Below are 27954 nucleotides of genomic sequence, written 5' to 3'. Positions count from 1 at the left end.
ATATGCTTTAAGCAGTATTATAAATAGAAAGAGAGAAAGTAATTCTTACATGTTTAATTGAAAAATTTTAAGTGGAACTCAAAAAAATGATGATTGTGTACACAGAGCTATTATAAAACTTGACTAGTAAAAAAAAGTATTAGAATTTCTAATTCACAACTAAAGATGTTACACTGTGTGTGATCTAATGGCGTTATTGGTAAGCTTTTTACCCAAAGCAGATGTTGATTCCTTTTTTTTCATTTGCTGCTCTATAGGAAAGGTAATTTTTCCAGGCTTCTTTTTGAAATCCATAAATTCCCAGTCTCCACAAATTAAAACACACTAAGTAACAACACATTCCATAGCCCTTATCAGTTTCAGACAAAATTATATAACCACTTTTAAAACTAGAATTTTGAGGGTTTTAGAGATAGAATGTTATAAAATACTTCTACATTAAAAAATAAAATGAGTCAAATAAAAGAATGAGGTACACTTATACATTCTTTTATGGAAAGCACTCCAAGAAATATAGTGAAGTAGGAGTATAGTAAGTATTTTTGTCTGATTATATGATTGTCTTAAGAAAACGGTATAAATTTGAATAATCTAAGAAGACTAGATGAATGGGTGGGAAGAACAATGGATAAATACTGGTATAATCTTTTCTGGAAAGAGTCACAAGAAACTGTTAACATCTCTGGGGAGAGTGGGGTGCTGGAAAATGTCACTTTTCATTTTGTACTTTTCCATACAATTAATATTTTTCTAATCAACTTTATTACTTTATTTAAGGTCAACAAGTGTTCTTTGAATATTAAGATTATGAAGCATTTCATTTTTCCTTGTAATATTTCTCTAAAAACAAAGCCTAATTTTCTAATAAAAAAATGAAACTAGTGTTATGAGCCATGGTAAGCATCTATCTTATAAGCTTATCTTTTCAGAAGCCTTCATGATATAGTATTTTTTATTAGTGGGAGTATAAGCTCCAAGAAGGTAAGGAATTTTGTCAGATTTGTCACACTGTATTCTTGACTTCTAGAATTCTTGACTTCTAGTCTCTGGCACATAGTAAGTGCTCAGTAAATAAATGTTGAATGGGTGAATGAATGAGAACATAACACATTATGTCCAAATATCTATAGTAATGAGATGTGTTACAGTAGAATTTTACTCTGTTTGCAAATACATAAATACGCATGTATAGTTGCATTCTTATATCTGACATCATTTAAAATATGAACATTGATAAGTATTATTTCAAAGTTTATAGTAACAAAGGAAGTTAATTATACTTTGAGATGTTTATGGCTTTTTTTTTGCCTATTCTTAGATTTTATGCATTCACATTAGCTATATCAGTCATAATGAAATTCAATCAAAATGTTTACTAAGGAACAATACTCTCATCATTTACCTTTTATATTTCACTTACTATCTATCATAGTGACCTAAATGGTTGGTACTTTAAAGTTCCCACAATAACACTTATATTAATCATAAAATGCTAATTACTCATTAAGTATATTCAATTTCTAATTACATATTTAAAATTTCATGACATTTTATAGCTACCTGTTAGTGAAAATCCATTCACAGACACAAATTGTATTATTTTAAACATACAGTGGTTCTTACTGATGTGGTGTGCGTAGATTTTTTTTGACTGTCAAAGTGTGTAGAAGTTGCCCTCTACTGGGGAACTAGAAAAATTATGTTGACATAGATTTCCAATGTTCTTAAAGACTCGGTTAAGTTCATTGATGTGATTTACCCGATGATCACTTCTTGCTCTCGGGCACTTTTAAGTTCCAAAGATATTGAAGTGATTAGCAGCATACATTTCAAAATAAATATCTGATGTGAAGATACTTACAGCCGTTTCTGAGTGAAAACACTGGCTTTTCCTTCTTAAAAACCCCTTAGTGACAACACCCAATAGTGTAGCTCCAGAAATAACTGTATAAGATGAATCTTCACTGAAGCATTAAGGGGAATTAGCTGTATATAATTACATAACCAAAAATGAGTCAGGACTGTTTTAGCAACTCACCATAGGAATTTTGAGGATAAAAGTCTAAGCACTCTAAAAAATTTTTAGCTAGCTCATTCTCATTTTTTGGGTGTTAAGATTAAATTTAATTGTGCAGAAGTGATTTACTTATTGTATTAATTATTGAACTTTTTATACCAAAAAATCATATGATCATAAAATGGCAAGGTCTATATACCACTTCTTATAAGCTGGTATGACAATGTTCTTCCTCACCTCATCAGTGCTTTTCTATCTGCTTCCAGAAATCCTGTCAGGCTTTGGATAGCACTGCCCTAGAGAGGGTCAGGGTCTAAGATCCATCTTCTTCAGACCCCAGTATCACATTGTATGTTTTTCTTCTCCTGCCCGCTGGTATTTAATAAAACTAAACATGTTATTAAGGAGAAACCTGTTTAAAATAGACATGGATGGTGGGAGTTGTGTTAGGAAAGAAAAGACTCCCAAAAGTCAGTCTGAATATCAGGACTCTATTGCCTCTGCCTTGGTGATGGTGGGAGGATTTGTGGACCAAGGATTCTTACATGAGGAACAGACATTATTTAGGGGCCATCGGTTAATCCACCTGCATCCCTGAGCTGAAGGCTCTCTGAGTCATAAAGTTCAGGGCCACTTGGCTCTGGCTTAGGAATATTATAAAAACTAGAGTAAATCAGACCATTGATATATGAGACAAGGCAAGTGGACTGCAGCTGTCTCCATTCATTTTGTCCATCTTTACACTCAGTATTGATCGTCACAACTAGATCTAGTGGCAGCGTGTGCTGTCATTTAGACACATTCAAAAGAAATGGATGAGCTATGCCAAACCCATTCATTTCACATGTGTACACATGGTCTGGGATTTTTGTTTGTTTATGATAAAGGTCTATTATAAGTTTGAACACTGTTTTTGACTAAACCATTAATTTGAATATCTTATTTAAAAGAAAATCAATGGGGCTTCCCTGGTGGCTCAGTGGTTGAGAGTCCGCCTTCTGATGCAGGGGACACGGGTTTATGCCCCAGTCCGGGAAGATCCCACATGTCCGCGGAGCGGCTGGGCCCGTGAGCAATGGCTGCTGAGCCTGCGCGTCTGGAGCCTGTGCTCTGCAACGGGAGAGGCCACAACAGTGAGAGGCCCGCGTACCGCAAAAAAAAAAAAAAAAGAAAAAGAAAAAAGAAAATCAATGTACAGTTGTTCTAGAAGTTTATTTTAACATCCAGAGACCTTAATTAAAAGCCCCTTCCCCAAATCTCCCATAAATCGCCTTACATTGCCTCCCTTCTCTATCCTCATTGACCCTCCTACTCTCTCTCTCTCCGTCTTCCACATCTCTTCCTTGCTTTTGCAACATTTTGCAAAAATGTTCTCCCATAGCCATGTTGACAATTCATAGGCCTTTTGGGAGGCAGGAAGAGCATCTATTTCAAGCTTTGATTTCCTTCAAAAAACCCTTCTAGGGCCTCCCTGGTGGCGCAAGTGGTTGGGAGTCCGCCTGCCGATGCAGGGGATGCGGGTTCGTGCCCCGGTCTGGGAGGATCCCATGTGCCGCGGAGCGGCTGGGCCCGTGAGCCATGGCCGCTGAGCCTGCGCGTCCGGAGCCTGTGCTCCGCAACGGGGGAGGCCGCAGCAGTGAGAGGCCCGCATACCGCAAAAAAAAAAAAAAAAAACCCTTCTATAGTCCATTCTAGTTTCATTATCTATGTCTTTTTTGTCTTATGCATATGATAAATAAAATAATAAATAATTACTCATATTTAATAATATAATAGCTTTCAAGTCTTCCATATGTGAGTTTTGTTCTATTCAGCTGGTTTGTAAGGGGCAGTGTGGTGTCAGAAATAAAGAACTGGGCAGGGAATTTGAGACACTTCCTGTCCCAGTCCTGTTGTTTCCACCAACTCTGAAGCTATGGGTGAGAGACAGTGCCACCTTTGGCCTCAACTTTGCAATCTATTAAATGAGATAGCAAATTATCTCTAATATTCCTCTCAGCTAAAATTCTCTGATATCTCTAAATTTTCAGAGAACTCTTAACCATTATGTAAACATATAATGATAGAGACCATGGATTCTGGAGCCAGATGCATAGCTTGCTTCCCATTCTGCCACTTATTGCTTGGGAATTTTGTATTCTTCTGCTGTACACCTCAGTTTTCTCCTCTTTAAAATGGGAATCATAGCAGCACCTCCCATAGGTTTGTTGTGAGGACTGAACAAGTTAGTACATATGAAGAGCATAGAATAGTTCCTGACACATACAAAGTAGGCATTCAATAAATGTCAATTAGTCTTGTTATTATTACAAACATAAGGGTTTTAAAGCATTTCAGAAAGTGTGTGTTTCTCATCAAATGGATATGCTGCTCCCTGAGAGAAGTACTTGTGGACATACTTTCATTCATTCATTCATTTGTTCAGCAAAAATGTATTGAGTGCCTAATATATGCCAGGTGCTATTCTCTTATAGGCATCAACAAGCATAATGGTAGATACACATTAAATCTTTTAAGCCAGTGAGTAGTAAATATTCAGTGTTTCCCTAGTCACCTGAGAGAGTTACTTGGTGCATTCTTTTCAGATATTCATACACCACTGGTAGATTGTATGTGTGATCTTTGACCCTATTTTTAATTTATATTACATATTTTGTATTGATTTCTGACAGTCCATTTCCTGTATATCTTTTTATTTTGAGTTTCCTCTTTCCTCCTTTGCTCTTTTTTTTTTCTTTTCTAAACTTTTCTTATGTTTGGCCTATCTCTTGACCTCTCAACTTTTGTTTTTATTCCTTTGGCTGGGGTTCTGCCTCCTGGTATTTCCTAGTCTCTATAGGCCTCTTTTCTCACCTATTAAATTGCGATAATCGGGCTTTCCTGGTGGCGCAGTGGTTGAGAGTCCGCCTGCCGATGCAGGGGATGCGGGTTCGTGCCCCGGTCTGGGAGGATCCCACATGCCGCCGAGCGGCTGGGCCCGTGAGCCATGGCCGCTGGGCCTGCGCGTCCGGAGCCTGTGCTCCGCGATGGGAGGGGCCACAGCAGTGAGAGGCCCACGGGAGAGACCACAACAGTGAGAGGCCCGCGTACCGAAAAAAAAAAAAAAATTGCGATAATCAATTTACTTATTGGAATTTTAAGCTAGATAATGTTTGTAAAGACTTAGCACAGTTCCTAGTACATAATATACCTTAATAAATATTGGCCTTTGTTGTGATGGTGGTATTTGGTATTATTGAAGCAGTGATTCCAAAGTAAGTGACACTACAGGCTCCTATGTATAAGATTCAGATCGTAGGAATTTGGGCTGACCATTGGGTAACGTGGGACCATCCTGTTGACATTTTGTGAGAGTTGTGCTTCTTGTGTAAAATGTTTGTTGTGCTACAATGACCCTTAATAGGCTGCCACATGCATTCCCAGGGAAAATAAAACTTCAACATTTTGGCTTGTAGCTGTGTACCCACAGTGGAGACCTGCAAACCAAAGTGAACCCTGGCAAGTCCTTCCTCAGCTATGAAAGCTTGTGTCATCAAAAAAGAAATTTTGACTTAATTTCCTTTTGCTGCATTTTTGGTCTAATATATATTCTAAAGATAAGCATTTTTAAGAAAGTCCTATGGAAAATATTTATTTCATGTTACGTCTATGCACTTAGAAGTCATTTACCTGAAAGGTTCTTGGAAAATACAGAAAATTCCCATATGCATCTTGCTGTGGGCTTTAGGTGAATTTCAAATTGTTCTTATCACTCTTAATCTGGTCAGAAAAATCCAACTTAATAGTTAATAGTGTTAATACAGGTCTATGAGTTTACATAGTCTGAAAAAAAGATTGACTTTTTCAGTTAAAAAGGAAAAGGAAAAATCATGAATTTGAACACCGTATTTCAGCTTTACTATATATCACTATATAGTTCTTATTAGCAATGTACATGTTTTTACCCTTTTGTGTTCTTGTGTTATTGTTTTTCTCTTATACAGCTCTGGATATTAGGACCCTAAACGCCACACATTATGCATGCTGTTCAGCATCCTTAATTAATTTCTCCCTCCCTGCTGACCCTTCCCTTTGCTTCCATCATCTTTGGCAAAGAGAACCATCTTAAGATTAGAAATGCTAAAGTAAATATTGGTAAAAGGAAAGTAGGCTCAAGATAAGTGAACTCTATCTGCTGGCCCAGACAAATTACGTTGTAGGGTCCTGAGAAAACTAATGTTTGAGATTACAGAATCTCTGTCTTTGACAAATCATAAAGAAAAGGAGTAGAAGCAGCAGCTGACCATGTGCAAATGTCACTGCAAATACCAAAAAGAGGAAAAAAGTAGATTTTACACACTATTAACTGATAATTTTGCTTTCAGTCTGGAGAAAAGTTGGAAGACCGGATAATTAAATAGTGTGTTATAAGCAGTTACAGAGGAACTGCTGTGATGCTTAGAAGCCAGCTTGGGTTCACTAAAAACCAAGTCACTAAAAGTAAAAGTTTGTTACAATAACTTATTTCTTTTTTAAATGTAATTGCTAATCTAAAACAATGCCTACAGCAGGGGTCCAAGCTATAGCCCTTGGGCCAAATTTGACCATGTCCATTTGTTTACTTATTGTTTGGGCTGCTTTCTGGCTACAATAGCAGAGTTGAGTAATTTTAACAGAGTCTGTATCGCCAGCAGAGCTCAAAATAATTATTATCTGACCATATACAGAAAAGGTTTGCCTACACCTGCTCTAGAGCCTAAATCAATTCTTTTTGAATTTTAATGTGTCGACAGATTATCTGGAAATCTTGTTTAAAATGCAGATAACGGTACAGTAGGTCTGGGGTGGGGTCTGAGATTCAGCAATTCCTGGCAAGCTTCCTGGTGAGGTGAGTGCTGCTGGTCTACAGACCACAGTTCAGTCTGGTGAGGATGTAGATTTCAAAAAGATTTAAAATTTCCCCATTTAGGAAAATCAAGAGAGTGAATTATGAGTTGGAAGTCAGTTCAGTTGGTTCGACTCTTACTTATTTGAATCATAGTGCCCAAGGACTGTTAAAGGATCAGTGTTAACTTGGAGAGAAGTTTTTCTGATCATTTAAAAATGATTATCTAGGGATGAACTGGGAGATTGGGATTGAGATATATACACCAATATGTATAAAATAGATAACTAACGAGAACCCGCTGTATAGCACAGGGAAGTCCACTTCACCGTACAGTAGAAACTAACACAACATTGTAAGACAACTATACCCCAATTAAAAAAAATGATTATTTACTGATCATTTCCTTGTATAAGGACATTGGCTCAGTGATGATATTTGAAGGGAGCAATAATGAACTCAATAGCTCAAATGTTTAGATGTCCAGTATCAACTGGATTGGTCTGCTGGACATTTCCTCTGTTGGAAGACAGTTCTCCACGTGTCTCCTACATTTCTGTCCATCTTGTGCCCTGACTGCTCTTTGTTACCCAACTCTTTTTTCAAGGATGTTTGTATAGTGAACTGCCTTGAAAGATACAAATAGTATCTCCCTCTGGAACAACTGGCAAGTTTGCTTACTGCCCATTTAAAAAGATTTGGGTTCCCTAAACTCAGTATTCCTTTCCTGTAATGTAACCCACTATAGGTGCAGGCATCCATCCAAGCCCATCTGTACCACCCCCTTGACTTGGGGGCAAGGGGAACTGATGCTAACATCATGCTAGGTTGCTCGCTCTGATGTGTGTGACTGACACAGTCCTTTGGCTCTGACCCGGGAGTCTTGTGTCTGCTTCCAGCATCCATGAAGTTATGGCAGGCTAACTTGTGATCTTCAAGTTTGGTAAAATCTCAGCCCCTTCCCAGTTTTAGATACCCTCTCCCATGAGTCACAGCCCAGGTTTCCAATCACTGACTTTCCCCTTTCTCTGAACCTGTCTTCACCTCATTTTAGTAAAACTCTTCATCTTCTACTTAATATAGGAAAAAGAAGCTTTAAATGAAAGTCCCTTCAACTTTCTAACATCAAGCATACAAGTCTGTCTTCATCTGTACCTAATCTATCCTTTATTCTCCTTTTACAATGAAGAGGTGTCGGCCCTACCTCTTTTCCAAAGTTAAGCCCTCCAGCTGTGCACTGGAACTCTCCCTGCTGCTTCCTTGGGTGTAGTAAGTATAACCCCTTTTCTTTACTAAATCTCCATCCCCCACCCCCCTTTTTATGAATTTTGAAAATTCTTAAGTTTCTCCTTTCATAAACAAAGCAAACAGCAAGCTTCCTTTCCCTCACCTTTATTCCCCTTTGAGTTTCAGCTCTATTTCTTTCCTCTTCTCTACAGCCAGATTTCTTGAAAGAATTGTCCAAACTCTGTTTTTCTTTCTCCTCTTCCTTCTCAGTCCTCAATCTACTCCAGTTTAACTTTCATTCTAGTCATCCCATTGAAACTGTATTCTTCTAGGCATCCTTTGAATTCTAATATATGTTCTATATTCCTAAACTGCTTGTCTTCTCTGTAACAGTAAACCACCAACCAAATGCTGAGGACTCACTCATCTGTAGCCACTATCCAGAGTACTTAGAGCCTAAGTCCCATATATCCAACTCCTTACAATATCTCTAATTGGATGCCTTGTAGACACCTCCAACTCATCATCTTCCCCAAGAAAAAATTAACCTATACATCCCAGTTCTTTCCTGGCTCAGTAATTGGATCTACAGTCTACCTATTTGGTTAAAAATCCCTTAATTCAGAAGATTAAGACACTATCCTTCCTTTCGTTTCATCACCACTCCCCCAATATTTAGTTAATCTACCAGTCTACATTTCAAATATTTCTTGAATGTGTTGTCTCTCTAATTTATCTGTAAGTTTCTATCTCCTTAGCCCAAATCAACTCCTGAATGGATTACTGAACAACCTCCTAGTTAGTCTAGTCTCCCTCCCTTTAATTTTTCACCACTTAATTTCTTCTCTAAACTATAGCCAGAGTGGTGATATATATATATATATATATATATATATATATATATATATATATATATATATATATATATATATATCTTAATTTTGGTTTGAAAAAAAAGTCTCAATCTTTTGAGAATAAGATGGTAGAGGCATTTCTTAACAGAAGCATTGAAGTTACAGAAGGACAAGGTAGAACTGCTTTCTATAATGGCAGCTCCTTATGGGCAGGGACCATCAATGAAAGATCAAATATGTACATATCCGAGACTTGGCTTGAAAAATCAAAAATCACTCTAAGTATATTAGTGAGGGTAAGCAGTGCTTAACAGTGGTTGTAGGAAAAGAAAAACAGAAAAGAAAGAACAAAGATCTTCCAAGACAGTCTTTAAAGACAACCCCAAGGACTTCACAGAAACTATTTTCTGGAGTTTTAGGTAAAAGTCCACTTTAAAATGACTATAAAGTTTTATGTGTTTAGGAGACTTGGAATCTTTTCTCCCTCAGCACCCATCATGTCTGTACAGAGTTGACACTCAGTAAATGTCTGTTTAATTAAATGTATGCCATTGAGACAAGCCAACTGCTATTGCTGTGAGGACTCACAGGGTGACGTTGCTTTATGGGGTCACCAGAATCCAGGAATAGACCCTTGGCTTTGCAGGTCCAGAAACTCAACTATCATGAGCACACCCCAATGTGGTTGTGATCTAGGAGACTGGTGTCAACTAGTCAGTGTCTTCTCTTCCTATCAGAAATACTACGTGGAAAACAAAATTATTATTCAGTGTTTTCTTGGCAAGCATGGACTCCGACTAGAGAGAATTAACTGGATGTTTTCGGTGGCTGGTGTTATCAAGCTCAAATAGTCTGATGCATCTGACTTTACTATAGTGCACTGTGCCTGGTGAACAAACCAGAACGCTCATGTCAGCTGCTAAGATGTACCCATCCCCTGAAAGAGCTATGAACATACTGAGAAATGTTTAGCTGGGCATTTTAAGGTACTGACTCTGTGAAGGCCCAGTTTTAAAGAGGAAAATATAGGCAGAGGGGAGGGAAGAGGCCCTCACCTACCAGTCAACCACCACTTTCTTTCCAACTTCCCTTCCCTAGATTCCTAATGCATTTTTCTTTCCTCTATAAAATTTCCTCAACTACATATTTTGAGATCCATATTTATAAGGTCATATTCCCTGAGGCCATATAACCTGACCATTTTGTTTAATTTAGGTGTCTCCAAAATTCCCCATACCACCCCTTTTTAATTTATTCCTTAGGATGTGTTGGCCAATGTCACTCATTACATATTGGTTTGATACAATTTCATTCTTTTTTTTTTTTTCTTTTTTTGCTGTACACGGGCCTCTCACTGTTGTGGCCTCTCTCATTGTGGAGCGCAGGCCCCAGACGCGCAGGCTCAGCAGCCATGGCTCACGGGCCCAGCCACTCCGCGGCATGTGGGATCTTCCCGGACCAGGGCATGAACCCGTGTCCCCTGCATCGGCAGGCGGACTCTCAACCACTGCACCACCAGGGAAGCCCACAATTTCGTTCTTGAAGGTTAAACTTTACTATTACTTTTTAAGATATCACTACATACTGACCACAGAACAAAATATGAAGACAACCTGCGAGTTTAAGTTAGTATTAATCTTTAAAAAAAAAGTGATCTTTGCATTAACGTAAAAGCAAGGTTCAGAGTAAAGGAGTTGTCAAAGCATAATCTTCAAAATTTGAAAACATGACTTTTTTATAAATATAGAATGGACGTCTGTCAAATATTTATTTAACTGAATAATGAGGGAGCCGGCAGGATAGTAAAGATGGTTTCAAGGAAATGATAGGAATAGGGGTTATTTGGTCCATCAGAAAAGCATACCGAAATAAGTTTGCTGAGTTAGAGACGAAACCAGCTAATTTCTGCAGGGTAATAAAACCATAACCTTTGTGGTTGTTCTTCTACTAGATAGAAATTATTTCCATCTCTACTGGACAAAGCTTTGTAAGTTAACATGTAATTTCATAGTCTGGGCCCTAATCACTAGTAAGTAGAAGTCAAACAAAGGTATATCCCTCTAGGAAATTAAGTAAGTAATCCTTGGATTGGCCCGTTAGACAAATCTCCAGGGTGACTTTGAAAGGACATGCGGTCCTCATTTGGCCTTATTTCCAAGTTTTGGTCAATTTTTATTAAGCAAGTGCTGTGGACTCTTAAATTCATCTGGATAAGATGATGTCTAAAAGAAGGTTCGGAACCACCCTTCCCCGCCAGGAGGAACAGTGGGAGGGCCTGAGGACTTTTAGCCTGGACAAGACTTAGTATGGGGACCCAAATGCTCACTGCAGCATTACTCCTAAACTACAGGCCTGAGGAAATAGTTTAAGAGTGCAGAGATTTTATGTACACCATTTAAAAGCAGCAGCTAAAAGGCCATCACAAGAAAGGAGGGGTGAGATGTGCCCTAAGTTGCTGCAAGGGAAAGACAGGGCATCAGTGGAAGTGGTTTGGGCTCAGATTGAGAAAGAGCTTCTCACTGTGAAAGAACGTCAGCCGGGGCAGTGTGTGCCTTGAGAGCAGGAACAGTTGCTTGTCTGCAGGTCCTCTGGCAAAGGCGTGGCCATCACAGCCTCACATCAGGAGCAAGTGAGGGAGAGAGAGGAGGGTCCCGTTTCAGATGAGGACTGGACCAGCCTCAACTAAGATCCTTTACAAAACTGAGATTCTGTTATTTTGTGAAAATTGAGTTTTTGCTGTTTAATTAAAAAATAAAAAGCACCATTTCCAAGGCTCAGCATTTAATATCCTGGAGAGAGAAGCCTTATGTTAGTTTTAGTAGCTCTGTGATCACAACAGTTATTGCAGCGAAGCCTTTTGATAATTTTTTCTCCTTTTAAAAATTGATAATTTACTTCAGTTTTGCCTTTTTTACAAACCCTAGTCCCGAGAGAAGTGTATTCACAGTTTTGTTGTTGATTTTGTTGTTATTTGGGGAGTGATGCTTGTTTGTATTTTAATGTGACTAAATCTCAGTGTCTCAGGTTTGACACTTTTTTTTTCCCTTTTCACTAAAGTCATTGAAATATATTCACCTGGTCATTCACATCAGAGGTGTAAATGGATTTTCTAAAGGTTTTTAAGAGATAATCAAAGTCAGACACTTTGTGACTTGACTTCTTCAGGTATTTCAAAAAGAAAGCTTAACACACCGTCTCAATTGCAAGGATGCTAAAACTATGCTTGGCCTTGAATCTGCAAGGAGTTGGGTAACATCTTTTGCTAGAAGTGCCCGTCTACCACTTCTTTGGTTTTAACCATCTGTATAGAATTTCCTTGGGAATGAGAAAGGAGAAGGAATCAGATATATTCAAGAGCAAATAGCATGTTTATTTGATTTTCCAGCTTCCAGTGACTATTGCAGTTACAGTTTCACTTTTTAGTTTACCCTTTTTACCATTGCTATTTGCCATGGATATTTGCAAAAATGCGACTTTAAAAAAATGTATCAGCCATGTCACACAAAGGCTTATATCTCAATTTGTTTCATGTCATCAAAAAGACATACTGAGTTTGAAGCTCCTCTTAGGTTTACTCTTAAAATATAAACCTGGGGAAATAGTGTAAGATTGCAAAGATTTTATTTACATAATTCAGGATCACAGGCTCTGGAGTCAGGGAGATAGAGATTGAATTCCTGACATTGCCTTTTCCTGATTCACTCAGTGTCTCTGAGACTCAGTTTCCTTCCCTAATAGATGGGGATAATATCAGCACCTACTGTATAGTGTTGTAAGGATTACGTAAGATAACACACATAAAGTCCTTAGTGCGTCATCTAATACAAGTACTCCATAAATATTAGCTGGTATTATTTTATAATAATTAGAACAACTTCACCAAAACTTAATTATGGTGCTCTTGTCAGGATTAATGGCACCATGGCTGACTCATTTCCTAATACAACTGAAAAGCAAGTTTCAGCTTTGTGCAACAATTCATTCTTAGTTAATGAACTTGAACAGCCATTCTAGAGAAAATAATGAGGAATTGTGAATCTAGAATTAGAAGATACATCCTATTCACTAGGAAACTTAATGTCTTAGCAACAAATATCGTAAGTCCTTGTAAGAACTGTTGTGTGTTGGTGACCGTATACTTGAAATATTCAAGCAGGAAAATCTGGAGATAATAGTGCTCTCCCTTCCAGAACGAGACCATCTCTAAGAATTGGTGATCAGCTGGAAGCCAAGGTCATATAGCAACTAATCATGACATATATGTCCTTAGCAGAACTCTGTAGGAAACTGTACTGGTTAATCTGCTACCCAGAGAGCAGTGCTGTACTGGAGTCAGTTCAGGATTTGGAGCTGGACAAAGGAGGCTCTAGTCCAAGCTTTGACATTTATTTCCTGTGTGATTTTGGGCTAGTTGCTTGGCTTTTCTGAACCTGTTTCGTCATCCATAAAGTGGGACTATTATGGAAACCAACTATTTCAGTAGAGGAAGGTCAAATTTTTAAACGTTCATAAAAGTACTGAAGCAAAATACCATTAGTAGTACTGGTATTATTACCATACTGTTACTATTCCACTATTGCAAGGGAAAATGAAATGGGCACCAGGAAGAATATGGGTGCCCACGTGTTATATGACACCAGTGTGGGTTCGACCCCTTTAATACAAGACAGATGTTCCCAGAGTGGTGACAATGCTCAACCTTCTTCCTGGGGAAAAATTCTTATCCTATCACAGGTACCACACTGTTTCTCAGAAGTGTTATTAGTGCTATTGAAATTCCATAATTAACATTAATATAAGTTTCTATTTTCTTTTATCTGAATTTAGGTGAACTGATAGATAACAAGGGTAAAAGTGGCTAGGTTAGAAGCAAAGTCAAATTCATTCTCCATTTACTAACTCATTATACCCCCCTTTAATATTGGGTTGGCCAAAAAGTGCCTTCGGTTTTTAAGTAAAAATAAAAAACACGTTTTACATTTTCACCAAGAACTTTATTGAACAACATATTCACCCTTTTGTTCCACTACCTTCTGCCATTTTTCAGGCAACTTCATAATTCCGTCTGCCCCAAACTTTTTATCTTTTTGAGCAAAGAACTGTTCCAGGTGCCTTTTACAGTCTCCCAGGGAATTGAAATTTTTTCCATTAAGAGAATTTTGTAAAGAACGAAATCAATGGAAATTTGAAAGTGCAATGTCTGATGTATACGACAGTTGAATCAGAACTTCCCAGCCAAGCTGTAACAATTTTTGCCTGGTCATCAAAGAAACATGTGGTCTTGCATTATCCTGTTGGAGGATTATGCATTTTCTGTTGACTAATTCTGGATGCCTTTCGTGGAGTGCTGCTTTCAGTTGGTCTAATTGGAAGCAGTACTTGGTGGAATTAATTATTTGGTTTTCTGGAAGGAGTTCATAATAGAGGACTGCCTTCCAATCCCACCATATACACAAATCACCTTCTTTGGATGAATACCGGCCTTTGGTGTGGTTGGTGGTTGTTCCTTTCGCTTGCCCCATGATCTCTTCCATTCCACATTATTGTACAGTATCCACTTTTCATCGCCTGTCACAATTTGTTTTAAAAACGGAACGTTTTCATTATGTTTCAGTAGAGAATTGCATGCGGAAATATGGTCAAGAAGGGTTTTTTTGCTTAACTTATGTGGAACCCCGACATCAAAGCAATGAACATAACCAAGCTGGTACAAATGATTTTCAGCGCCTGATCTGGATATTTTGAGTATGTCGGCTCTTTCCCACGTGGTATAACATTGATTGTTCTCAGTTATTGTTTTGATTTGATCGCTATCAACTTCAAGTGGTCTTCCCAACTGTGGAGCATCGTCCAGCATGAAATCTTCAGCACGAAACTTCGCAAACCACTTTTGACACGTTCAATCAGTCACAGCACTTTCTCCATACACTGCATAAATCTTTCTTTGTGTTTTTACCTTTCTTGAAATAATAAAGCATAATATGAAGAAAATGTTGCTTTTTTCTTCCATCTTCAATATTAAAATGGCTACACAAAAATTCACCAATTGTGATGTCTCTTTTAAAATGCACGCTGATATGACAGCTGTCACAATACAATCTAACAAAATTGTTTCAAATGAAGTTAAAGACAACTAAGTGTTACTAGAGCCATCTTACAAAAAAACCCAAACAAACCTTTGGCCCACACAATAGTTTGACATTGTTGGAAGGATCAACTCCAAGCTACCTCTCCTGGCCTCCAAGGCCTTTGATGATCTGGTATCTGAATTCTCCACTTGATACTTTTTTTCCCTCCCTGCTCAACTTCATAGCTTTGCAAATGTCCTTCCTTCTTCCTGCAATATCCTAACACCCTTTCTACCGGATCAGTTTTCATTAATTCTTCTAATTATTTGGAACCATGCCTGGCATGTAAGTGGATATTCAACAGACATTTAAACAAATTGACTTGAAATCAGATGGCTCCCACCTAGACTGAAACAGCCAGATATTTCCATTTCGACATGACCTCACAAAGTTCAGAATTCCTTCTAGAGTCTGAATAGATTCCATGTTATTGAAGGACAGTAACTCTTAAAAATTATTTTGGCATTTTGCACATTGAGCTCTTCTAAATGGTGCTGATGAGACCTTGCTTCAGAGGCACCAGTGGAGCTGATAAACCACAATACATGTTTTAATAAGTAGATTTTAAAATATAACACTTGAATAAAAATGTGGTATTCCTTATTGCTAGCTAGCTGAAAGTTTGCACAATAAAGAAGCATTTATTCTATTATTTAACAATAAAACAAGTCTGTGTGTGGATATTCACATGTGTATATGCCTAAGAAAATTATGGTAGCAATATTCATATAAGGTAAGCCATTCCCTTTGGGCCACATCCAAAAGAATTTAGTTACTGTAATGACAAAAGGGCTTCCATATATTAATAGCAAAAGGACTTTTTCCCAAAAGTAATGAAGTGGTCCCAGACCTCGATCCTGGGCACAGTATAGTCTCTGTCTGTCTGTCTGTCTCTCTATCTCTGTCTCTGTCTCTGTCTCTGTCTCTCTCACTCACACACACACACACACACACACACACACACACACACAGACTTTGGAATTTTAAAGTTCCAAGTAGAAGTCATTAATAAAAGTATGAACTGCTTTTTCTTGTATAAATCATAATAAAGTGTTGAGAGATAAAGGAACAACTAAGGGGGCAAATCATCAGCTGCTGCTGTAAAACCGAGACCTGTCATGTTAACTCCCAACTCAAACACCTAGTTTTAAAGATTTACCTTCAAGAATCCTAAAAGCTTGTATCCTGCCTCATCAACAACAGCCTCAAACTGTTCCCTGTCATCGAAGAAAACAAATCTTTTGCTCCTTCCTGCCTCTGGAGGCAGAGGGACTGAGGTGGTCCTGGGTGGCTGAATTAGATGAAAGACTTGCTTTCCACCATGGAGACATGGAGTCCAATCAAGTGAAATGAGTTTTGAGATCCCAGCTCATTTCCTAGGGGAGATCAGTTCACATTACAAAATCATGACATCCCATTCATCACAACTGACGTGGTCTTTGCTCAGGAGAGGACCCCAACTGGGACTAAACCACCTGTCTTCTCTTGAAAAGGGGCATTTTATCCAAGTTAGAGTTGAAAGCCTTGGAGTGAGAAATCTTGCCAGCTTCCACCCAAGTGATGCATATGCAACGTGGAAGGGAACTTAGGCTTAAAAAAGGCAAGACGAGTTTAAGGAAGATTGGTGGTTGTACTTTAAATGATGCCAGATATGAATAATTATACTAGAGATGCTAAGGCTTTATGGTTGGGAGAGCCAAGAGTGGGGCTCCCTCTTCTTTATCTCCTAGATTTTATTAAACAGAAATGAGAAGGATAAGCATTTCCATGCATCAGAGTTTAAAATGGCAAAGAAAGTGTGCTGCTTTCCAGGCTGATAAATGATCATCATCTCTTTCATTTCTTTCAGGGCATCGTTGTAACACCCCTGCTACTGCTGCTTTTTGTGAGTATTTTGATGTTGTTTTTAATATCCTTTATTAAAAGCCATCTACAACCCTTTAAGAAAGGTCTTTAGAAGTAAATTGAAATTTGAATCTTGCATCATATTTTGAACTGTTCTTCTAGTTGAGCTGTACCAAGTCATAACATGGAGACACAAAGAATCTCTGTAGTCTCATGGCCCAAGGAGAGCAACGGGACCCAGTTCTTTGGCCTCTGACTCCTGGCTAAATCATTAATTATTACAAATTAATGACCTGTGACGTAGGTCAAAAATGTGCTCACTTTATTTTCTCACTAGTGAGACTGAAGTGATTGCTAGTGACCAAGGGTTTGATTGAAAGACCCTTGGTCCAGGGGACCAGACAAAGTTTAGTTTCCTGTGCTGGTACTGATAGGAACTGACTTCCTCACTTCAGGGAATACTGCCTCGGTGTTTTCATCTGTAAAATGGGAAACAATAACACCTACCCCAGTCTGTCTCCCAGGGATAATGAAATGTGTTTTAGAAAGAAAAAATACAAGCTACTGGCAAACCAATTAAAAATTGTTCTGAAAATAAGAAATGCTAATTAGCTGTCTTATTTCTTTTGGCACTAAGCATATGAGAAATTAGATGAGAGATTATTATAGAAATTAATGTTATCTCATGCTGAGAAAAGCATATGTAACCATGAATGATACCTAAAATATTTTATGAACTGTGCATTTTTCATACACACATCTCCCAAATATAAATCACTCCACTCATCACTGAAATAGAGTAGGGATGCATTTCTGGGAGTGAAATGTAGCTGTTTGATTAGCACTATTTGTCAGTGAATTAAAACTATGGGGCAAATTTATTTAATTATAGGGTAATTACCCAAGTTGAAATTCAATTAGCATAATAGAATGTGGGACTTCATTTCTTACAAGCTGTGTAGGACGTGGAGAGGGAGAGATGCCCTACTAAACAGTTGGATTTTGCATCTTTCATGAAAGACATTACCTTCCAGTAATAACCCTCAGCCTTACCATCCCTTCTGAAATGCTAGCTCCATCCTAACAAGGTAAGGAGAGTCAAATAATCAGATCACTTCCCACAGCATCACAAACCTCATTAATTTAGACTCAGCAATTCAGAATTTGCAGTGAGTCAAATTGAAACTGAAGTGAATGTCTCTTTGGGAAAAAAAGACTTGGTTGGTATGTACCTACCTGCTCACTAGATGTGAGGACCTGGGATCGTCCCTCAGTGTTTTTTCCAAGCCTTGGGATCGTAATTTCCCAGGAGCAGCACTCAGCAGGCACGGGATGCAGGCCAGCCTGGGGTTCCCCCCAGCAGTGAGTCAGAGAAGTAGCATAGAGCTGGCCATATAGAAAGTGTCCAATAAATGACTACGTAGCCTAGGTTTTGTCCATTGCAGAAGAGTAGCATCTCCTACTCAGAGGACTCTTCAAAGAAGATCACGAGAGAAGTCACAGCCACAACTAGGGGGCTAAGACCTAGGTGGCACTTTTGAGTATCTCAGAGTCTGGAATTCCTGAGACACTGTTTCAGCTGTGACTAAAAGAACCAGATGCGTACTTTTCTCCCTCTCTTCACATCTCCATGCCGTAACAAGACATTCCCAGCTGGTTAATATTAATGGCATCATTCAAACTTGCCTCCCCTCTTAGACCCTAGACTTGTGAGCTTTAGTTGGTTCAACCTTTTTAAATCATCGAGCTACAGGAATAGTGAAAGAGACCCCAAGACCCTCAACTTAAAAGTTTAATGCCTCCCTTTTGAGCTAACTGGGCTGTCCCACTAGGTTCAATGGCACCGTCACATGACATCAATAGTTACTTCTGTGTTACATGACTTGAAATCGCATGCACAGTATATAATATTTTTTGCCTGTTCATTTTACGAACAATGGGAGTTGCTTAAACACTTGGGTGACCAGGCTTCACTTAGCAGGAGAGAAAAGCCTGAGCGACTTAAAATAGGAACACATTTCATTAAAGATGTAGTGTTTTTCATCAACACCCCTGTTGTGGCTTAAATTGTGATTCTCCAAAAGATAAGTTGAAGTTCTAATCCCTAGTACATCCGAATGTGACCTTATTTGAAAATAGGGGTGTTGCAGATGTAATTAGTTAAGATGAAGTCATAGTGGTACAGGGTGGGTCCTTAATCCAATATGACTGCTGTCCGTAAAGAACAGGAGTCAGAGAACCACAGGGAGAATGCCACATCACGATGGAGGAAGAGATTAGAGAGACGGGTCTAGAGGCCAAGGGACACCAGCGGTTGCCGGCAAACATCAGAAGCTAGAAGAGACAAGGAAGGATTCTCCTCTAGAGATTTCAGAGGGAGCATGGCCTTGCTTGATTTCAGACTTACAGTTTCCACAACTGTGAAACAATGCGTTTCTGTTGTTTTAAGCCACCCAGTTTATGATATTTCATTACAGAAGTCAAAAAAACTAATACAACCCCTGAAAATTGAATTGTCTTTTTTTAAAAATCATATCTTGAAAGTGTAAATTTCTGGATAGTCAGGCACAGTAGCTAGTAAAAGCCATTTTTGCTGATGGAGTCTCAGTTCCCTGTATTCTTAACATCTTCTCAGAATGTTCCCTTTACCATCTTGCTCCAACTGAAACCTGTCTTCTTATTCATGTTTTTGCTGCTGGCATCTTTCATATCACTGAGCCTTGAAATGGGATAAGGTGTCTTTCTTGTTCCTCTTTACCAATCCCAGATCACTTCCCATGCCTTCTCCATAAAATCCCCTATTACCTTTAAAGGTTATGCCAGTACACCTATATTACCTGCTGCTGCTCTTTGTTGTAATTGTCAGTGGAACACCAGGTCACGCTCTAAGAGTCCAGAAAAATGTTAGCACCTTTCCATTGTCTTCTTTTTAACAATACACTTGGATTGATTCTTGGTGTTTTCAGTATTCACATAGTTGACCTTCCCAATACGCTGGCCTCTAAATTCTTGACCCCTTTCACCAGTGAGATTGCCTTCCCCCTCATCTCAGCCAGTCACCCCTGCAGTCAGACCTTTGACTTATTACTGCCAAGGATAGCATCCTTCCATAATCCTATTTTCAAATGTCTTCTCCTCCTAGCAGCTGCTATCTTTGTGACTTACTCCCCAGATTAAGAATTCTTCAAACTCGCCAGAAGGGCTCATTTATTTACCTTATCACCTTCAATGCTTCTAACGAATCCACCCTACCCTCACCCTCTTACCCTAAGATTCCATCTGACCTAGCCTAGATCTCATGGTCCATCATTGTAATTACTTTATTACATACACCGTCAACAACCTTGCTCATCTCTTACTGCTTCCTATTTGTCTGGCAAGTGCCAGGCCTGCTTAAATCCAGCTCTACACCTTTCTGTATTTGTACCTGAACACGCGGGAGCACCCACTCTCATGCTGACTGATCTCAGTCGAAATTCATGGCAACTAATTGTAAATGAGCCTGGCAATCCTACTCCCTTCCCCAAACTGATGAACTGACGCACATCCCCAATCTCTAGAGAATCATTTCACACCTTCTCCTTGCTTCTCAAATCTCCAGTGCCTCTTCTCTTTTTTCATCTCAGCTGATGCAGAAAGGAAACCAGCTGATGGGGAAGTCAGAAGCAATCAGAGACATTTACAAGATCCCGCCTACTTACATGTATATTTTTCACCTCTCTCCTCCTTCCATAGATAAACTATCTTTGCTCCCATCTAAGGCCAGTCCCTCCAGTTGTGCCATCCCTTATTGCCTACTTAACAATAGGAGCCACACAAATTTCCCTCTTTCTCCTATGTCATTAAATATTCTATCTCTGCTGGATCATTTCTATCAGCATGTAAGCATTCTGTAATATTACACATTGTAAAAATTAAATTTCACCTTATCCTACCTGTAGTCCATTTCTGTGCACTCTTTTATGGCACAGTTCCTCCAAAAAGTTATTTTAACTTACTCATCACTCATTCAGTAATACGTATTGAGTTCTTCCAATATACCAGTCACTTTCCTGGCTGACAAGGATATAGCAGTGAGCAAAACAGATGCATCTTTGCTCTAATGGAGGTTATATACTAGTGGAAAGAAACAACCAACAAGTAAGTAAAAATATATTGTGTAAGATGGGTGCTAAAGAAAAAATAAAGTAAGGAAGGGAAGTGGGTTGGGAGGTTGGATTCACTGAGAAACAATATTTGAGCAAAGGCCTAGAGGAGATAACGGAGTGAGCTTTCTGGTGGTAGAATGTTCCAGGTAGAAGGAACAACAAGTGCAAAGGTCCTGAGAGTGTGCCTGGTACCTAAGGAACAGCAAGGAGGCTAGTGTGGCTAGAATGGAGTGAGCAAGGAGAGAGTAGATGGAGATGAGGTCAGAGACATAGCAGAGGCCAAATGATAGAGGACCTTAAAGTCCTCTGTAAGGATTTTGAATTGTAATTCAAGAGAGACAGGAAACCACTGAAAGAGTTTTGATCAAGGGAATGGCATGTTCTGACATTCCCTTTAAAAGGGTGACTCTGGATGCTGGGTTGAGGGTAGATCATTAAGTGGATCATGGTGGAGACAGGAAGACCAGTTAGAAAGCTAGTGCAAGAGATGCCGTTAGCTTGGGCCAGCGTGGTTGAATAAATCTGGTGGGAGGTAGTTCTTTATTTTCCTGAAAGAACTGAGAGATTGAATGAAAATTATGAGGGAAAGATAAGAATCAAGGATGACTCCACACCTGTGCAACTTGAAGTATGGAATTGCTGTTTACTAAGATAGGGAAGGCTGTAGCGTCGAACAAGTTGATGGAACTCACAACAAATTCAGTCTTGGACATGTCTGGATTAAGATGCCTTTCAGACATCTAAGTAGAGAAGTCAAGTAAGCAGTTGACTATATGTCTGGAATTCAGGAGAAAGGGTCTGGACTTTCTGTGTGTATGTATCTCTAGAGATACACATTTGGGAGAATTCAGCATAGAGATGGATTTTGAGTTAGGCTGGATGAGATCAGCAAAAGAGAATAGAGATGGAGAGGTATCAGTGGACTGAATTTGGGGCATTCTAATATTAAGAGGTCAGCAAAGAAGACCAAGGAAGAACACCAAGAGATTTTGATGTCCTAGAAGCCTAGCAGAGCATGTGTTTCAAAAAGGGGAGCATGGTCAACTACTTCAAATGCTGGTAATAATTCGGATAAAATGAAGTCCAACAATTAGCCATTGATTGTAACAAGATGGAAGCCACTGGAGACCTTAACAAGAGCTATTTCAGCAGAGTTTTGGAGGTAAAAGCCTTATTGAAGTTGGTTCAAGAATAAATGAAGAAAGAAGAGTTAAAGACAGTTCATTTTGCTGTAAAGTGTGCAGAAAATGGGAGAGCAACAAAGTTAATGAAGGACCGAGAGAGGATTCTTTTTTAAGTTGGGAAGATTATTAGCACATTTGTATCGATAGATTAATCCAGTTAGAGAAGGAAAATTTGATACAGAAAAAAAGAGGGGAGAATTCGTGGACCCATGTCCTTGAGTAGGAGAAGGGGATGAGTTCTAGTGTGTAAAGGGAGTATGGCCTCCTAAGCACAGATAGTTCATCCAGAGTCATGGAAGGGAAGCCATGGGATATAGGCAGGGATGCAAGTAAATTGGATGATGTAATTATAGGAGCTTGTTAAGTTCTCTTCTGGTTCTGTTTTCTCAGTGAAGTGGCAAGCAAGGTTAGGGGTAGAGGACAAGAAAAGGCAAGGAGCTATTGGAGATTTGATGAGAAAGGCAAAGACATGACACAGTCATGCGGCAGAGTGAATGGAATGGGCAAATGCAGTGCTATGGTCCAGCAGCACCAAGGACCATCCTGAGTCTTTACACTTGGCATTGGCTCAGCCTGGATTCTCCCCACCCCAGATATCCACACGGCTCCTTCCTTCACTTTCATCAGGTCTCTGGTCAGATGTCATTTTAGAGGAGAAGAATAATAATTCCTATTATTTAGGAATAATATATTCCATCACTCTCTCCCCACATACCATTCTTAATTGTTCCTCTTTAGCACATATCACGTGACATCTTAATCACTGGTTAATTTGTTTATTATCCATCTCCCCTAACTAGAGCAAAGCATTACAAGATAGTAGAGACTTTATGTTTTGGTCACTGCTAAAACCCCACTGCTCAAAATAATGCCTGGCTATGGAAGCCACTTGAAAGCATTTTTGAATGGATGCTTGGTAAAGAAAAACTGTTTTCTCTTCTCACAGTACTTCTAACGCCAAAGGTGTGGGTTTTCCATGCCAAACGATCCTCCAATTCTCTGCAAATACCAACCGGGTATTCTACAATTTAATTCATTTTGACACTAATTTCCCAGAGGTGATGCAGACCCCACAGGTGGAGGGCTCAGTCTCCCAAGATTGCCTCTCACTTCAGGTCTTCAGGTGCCAATCAGAAGTAGTGGTTTCCAGGTTACCCACACTTCTGTCCGACCTGGCTACAAATCAGGGGGCTCCCACAACCCCCTCCTCAGGTCCAATAATTTGCTACCACTGTTCACAGAACCCAGTGAAACACTTTATTTATTATTACTGGTTAATTATAAAGGAAACAAATAAACAGCCAGATGAAGAGGCACATAGAGCAAGGTCCAGAACGGTCCCAAGTGTAGGAGTTTCTGTCCCATGGAGTTTGGGGTGTGCCACCCACCCTGCATATGGGTGCATTCACCAACCCGGAAGCTCTCTGAACCCTTCTGCACCAGGTACTGGGGACAAAACCTAAATAATGTAACAAAAGACACTCTTATCATCCCATCCCTCAGGAAGTTCTGAGGGTTTTAGAAGTTCTGTGCTAGGAATTGGGGACAAAGACCAAATATATATTTCTTACTATATCACTACATCACAGTTGGACAGGTGGACAGGTGCCTCTGTTCAGAGTTAGGCTGGGACCACTTTTAAGACTCGTATGTCCTCATCACACTCTCTACCTTCAGGGCCACATTCCTTATTGTAAAGCCATTTTGAAGGGACCGACTTCACTTCCCTCACAGTCTGTTGTGCAGGGGTGGCATGGTATGGGGAGAAAGCATCCCGTTTTGGTTCAATCTGCAGCCAGTGTTTGTTATGAAGAGTGGATTTTCTTTTACCCTTCTTAGCCTCGGTTTTTACCTCTGTAAAGTGAGAATTATGATAAGATGAAATGAGTTCATTTATGGGAAAGCCTGTTGTAAACTGTAAGGAACCAGCAGATGCTAGTTATTTAAATTTGACACTTTATAAAGGAAAATAGAAAATAATGCCAGGAAGGATGTCAAGGTTTTGCAAAAGCACTTATCTGATGAAATGCAACGATGGTCCAGCTAGTCCAGACCTTAATGATGGGCTGAGTCTTAAAACTTTAAGATTCTATAATCATCTTATAAACTTGTATATAAATGAATCCAATATTTACCATGGCTGGCAATGAGTGCAGTGAAACGTCCTGAAATAGCACCATTAACTCCTAAGACTCAAAGTGTTTTTTACATATATCACCTCAATTTCCTTGATAACATACCTTTGCTATTGGCAGGGGCAGAAATTATTGTCTTTATTTTGTTAGTGGATGTATATCAGACCATGAAGTTCCAATCTGTAAGGGTAAATAAAGGCCTTGTCTAGCTAAAAACTATACTTATAAGTTCATTACTTGAAATCCCATGTGAATTGTCCTTCTGAATCAATGTTCCCAGTGGTAAGCAGCCACTAGATTTTGTCCTCCTGGACCAGGAACCATGAATATCTTATTCATTAACTTATCTATGGTGCCAAATATTCAATAAATGTTGGAATGAGGGGCATAGAAAGATGGGTGAACAGTGATTAGAATGATTCAAATGATAAATAAGTGGTTCGAAGGTTAGGATTCCAGCCTGAGCCATAAAGTTTTACTTTATATTTGCTATGACAAATAACTTACAATTTTTTTCAATAATATTAAAACATCCATTCTTTTATTCAGTGTTGAATGCCTACTGTGCACTGTCAATATTACAACGATCAGTCTGACATTGATCCTTCCCTCAAAGAATTTATGATTTAACAGAGAAAATAGAATATATTCACAGATAATTAAAATCCAAGGTAGAAATTGTATCACAAGTATCATAATATTTCAAAGGAGATTACTAAAAAAGAAAACATTTTATTTAATAGGAGAAGTGGGTTTTTTTACAATAATTTTTTACTGAAAGAAAGCTTTTTAAAAAAATATATTCAAGTATAGTTGATTTATAATGTTAATTTCTGCTGTACAGCAAAGTGATTCAGTTATACACACACACACACACATTCTTTTTCATATTCTTTTCCATATGGCTTATCACAGGATATTGAATGTAGCTCCCTGTGCTGTACAGTAGGACCTTGTTGTTTATCCCTTCTATATGTAATAGTTTGCGTCTGCTGACCCCAAACTCCCAATCCGTCCCTCCCTCTCCTCCCCCTCCCCCTTGGCAACCACAAGTCTCTTCTCTATTGTCTGTGAGTCTGTTTCTGTTTCGTAGATAAATTCCTTTGTGTCATATTTTAGATTCCACATATAAGTGATATCTTACGGTATTTGTCTTTCTCTGTCTGACTTACTTCACTTAGTATAATAATCTCTAGGTCCATCCATGTTGCTGCAAATGGCATTATTTCATTTTTATGGCTGAGCAATATTCTTTTGTATATATATACCACATCTTCTCTATCCATTCATCTGTTGATGGACATTTAGGTTGCTTCCATGTCTTGCCTATTATAAATAGTGCTGCTATGAACACTGGGGTGCATGTATCTTTTCCAATGAGAGTTTTTGTCTTTTCTGGATATATGCCCAGGAGTGGGATTGCTGAATCATATGGCAACTCTATTTTTAGTTTTTTAAGGAACCTCCATACTGTTCTCCACAGTGGCTGCACCAATTTACATTCCCACCAACAGTGTAGCACAGCTCCCTTTTGAAAGAAAACTTTTAATTTGAGGAAAAGTTTTAATTTGAGAGGTAGATGGAAACTTCTAATATTTCTCCAGGAGTCTCCTACTTACTTCAAGTTTTTTTCATGTGCGTGGTTCTGATTCTCGGTCATATCTAACATCACTTAAAACTTGCAGATCTTTTCTTTCCTTTGATGTGGTTTCTCACTAACACTCTGTTTACCAAGCATTATTACAGTTTTTATTCGGCAGCAAATAATAGAGAAGACTGAAAGAGAGAGATTTGAAAACTTGAGATGGAGTGTTGTGGGTAGTGAAGATGCAGACGCCCTGGTGCTGGGTCAAGCACTTAGGCTGTGAGGTCAGGGACAGTCCACTGGACAGCGTGAAGCTCCTGCCTTTGTAGACCCCTGTCCCCCCAAGTCTCCTTAGCAGCTCCCTCACACCTTCTTCCCAACTACATCTTGGCAACTGTGTGGAATGAAAGGAAGCAACGTCTAAACTTCTCTCTTACTCCCTCTAAAGTTAAGACAAAGAAGGTAAGATAACTGTGTTCACACCGTGGAACAGGTCAGTCTAATTCTACGCAATTATGATCTAAGGAAACCACATATTAGCTGGTATTGTCACGGCCTCAAGCCCCATAATCCTGTAGACGACCACTTTTATTTAAATAAGTTCCTGCGTGGCAGGGGAGAGTCAGTAGGGCTTTGAGCTTGTGCCATTGGAACAACAAATCAAGGCCTCACTTCCACCCCAGCCACAAAGGTCAGCTCAACATCAAGACCCCTGGAAACACAAAGGGCGGAAACTTGGACCACTGCTGAAAGTCATGTTCTCAGAGTTACAGATCAGCCCATCTTCATATGTGGGGATGGTCACATCAATTGCTTAGGATATTTAATAAACATTCACCCTGGGCTTCCCTGGTGGCACAGTAGTTGAGAGTCCGCCTGCCGATGCAGGGGACACGGGTTCGTGCCCCGGTCGGGGAAGATCCCACATGCTGCGGGGCGGCTGGGCCCATGAGCCATGGCCGCTGAGCCTGCGTGTCCGGAGCCTGTGCTCCGCAACGGGAGAGACCACAATGGTGAGAGGCCCATGTATCGCCAAATAAATAAATAAATAAAATAAAATAAAAAACATTCACCCTCATGCTTATCCATTCAATAGTAATGTAAGCGCCCCTTAAGTAAGTGGGAGCACCACCAGCTCTGATGTTATATCAATTGATTTTATATGACTTGATTTCTTAGAAATCTGGCCCCTCATCAAGTAGATCTTTAGAAGGCATTGTGATACTTGGACATATATACACACATGTGCATAACACGCAAACATGTACATGCACCCCCATGCATTCACACCAGGCCCTGTTTGTAGGCTAACTGTATGCTCCATTCGTCTGACCGTCTCTTCTGTTACTTTCCATTTTAGCAGTTCTTAAATCCAATCAGCTTGAATTCTCAGGACACTTTAAAAGAAACCTTGTTTTTCCAGAAGGGGAGGGGGACGGTGGGGAGAGGGGGAAAATAATTTTTATTGAGTAGGTATAATGGGTACTCTATGCATATTCCCATGTGAATAGCATGAGTACCTTTAGAGGTAGGTATTATCCTCACCTATATGAGAAAACTTAGGTTCAAAGACTAGTCAAGAACACGGGGTGCTTTCAGACAGCGTTCCTTCCAGGTTTTGCTTACAAAGCATGCCTCCTAGGAGACAGGTGATTTTAAGACATTTTATCAGCACTCAGTTACTACTTCCTGGACATATATATTTTAGGTAACATAGGAAAGATAAACAGAATAAGGCATAATTATTGCCTTGAAGAAACTTAAACCTCATGTAGGTAAAGAAGAATAAAGACTATGGAAGAATTTTAGAGGAAGAATTAACTACTAAACTATGTGATTCAGACTGAATTTCATAGGAGTTCACAGAAGCGCGAGGTCAGGGTTGGGGAGAGACGTCAGTGGCAGCTTTCAAGGCTACGGTCATCATTAGTTTCTCTAGTAAATGGCTACCTGTGATAGAAAGTCCT

The 27954-nt window shown here is 39.2% G+C and overlaps 1 protein-coding gene across 5 annotated transcripts in view; it reads left to right on the top strand.

Annotated features, from left to right (window-relative positions):
* The window catches only part of SLC10A7 (solute carrier family 10 member 7), a 253553-nt gene that overhangs the window by 161400 nt on the left and 64199 nt on the right, over nucleotides 1-27954 (top strand). For all 5 annotated transcript variants that reach the window (XM_060116059.1, XM_060116040.1, XM_060116066.1 and 2 more), the window contains one exon: nucleotides 16940-16975. In XM_060116059.1, coding sequence (XP_059972042.1) covers nucleotides 16940-16975 — 36 coding nt within the window. The remainder of the gene's footprint in view (nucleotides 1-16939; nucleotides 16976-27954) is intronic.

This window comes from Mesoplodon densirostris, chromosome 1, assembly GCF_025265405.1.
Source record: "Mesoplodon densirostris isolate mMesDen1 chromosome 1, mMesDen1 primary haplotype, whole genome shotgun sequence".
Lineage (NCBI taxonomy): Eukaryota > Metazoa > Chordata > Mammalia > Artiodactyla > Ziphiidae > Mesoplodon > Mesoplodon densirostris.
Note: the sequence above shows the minus strand (reverse complement) of the source record. Positions and strands in the feature narration are given on the sequence as shown.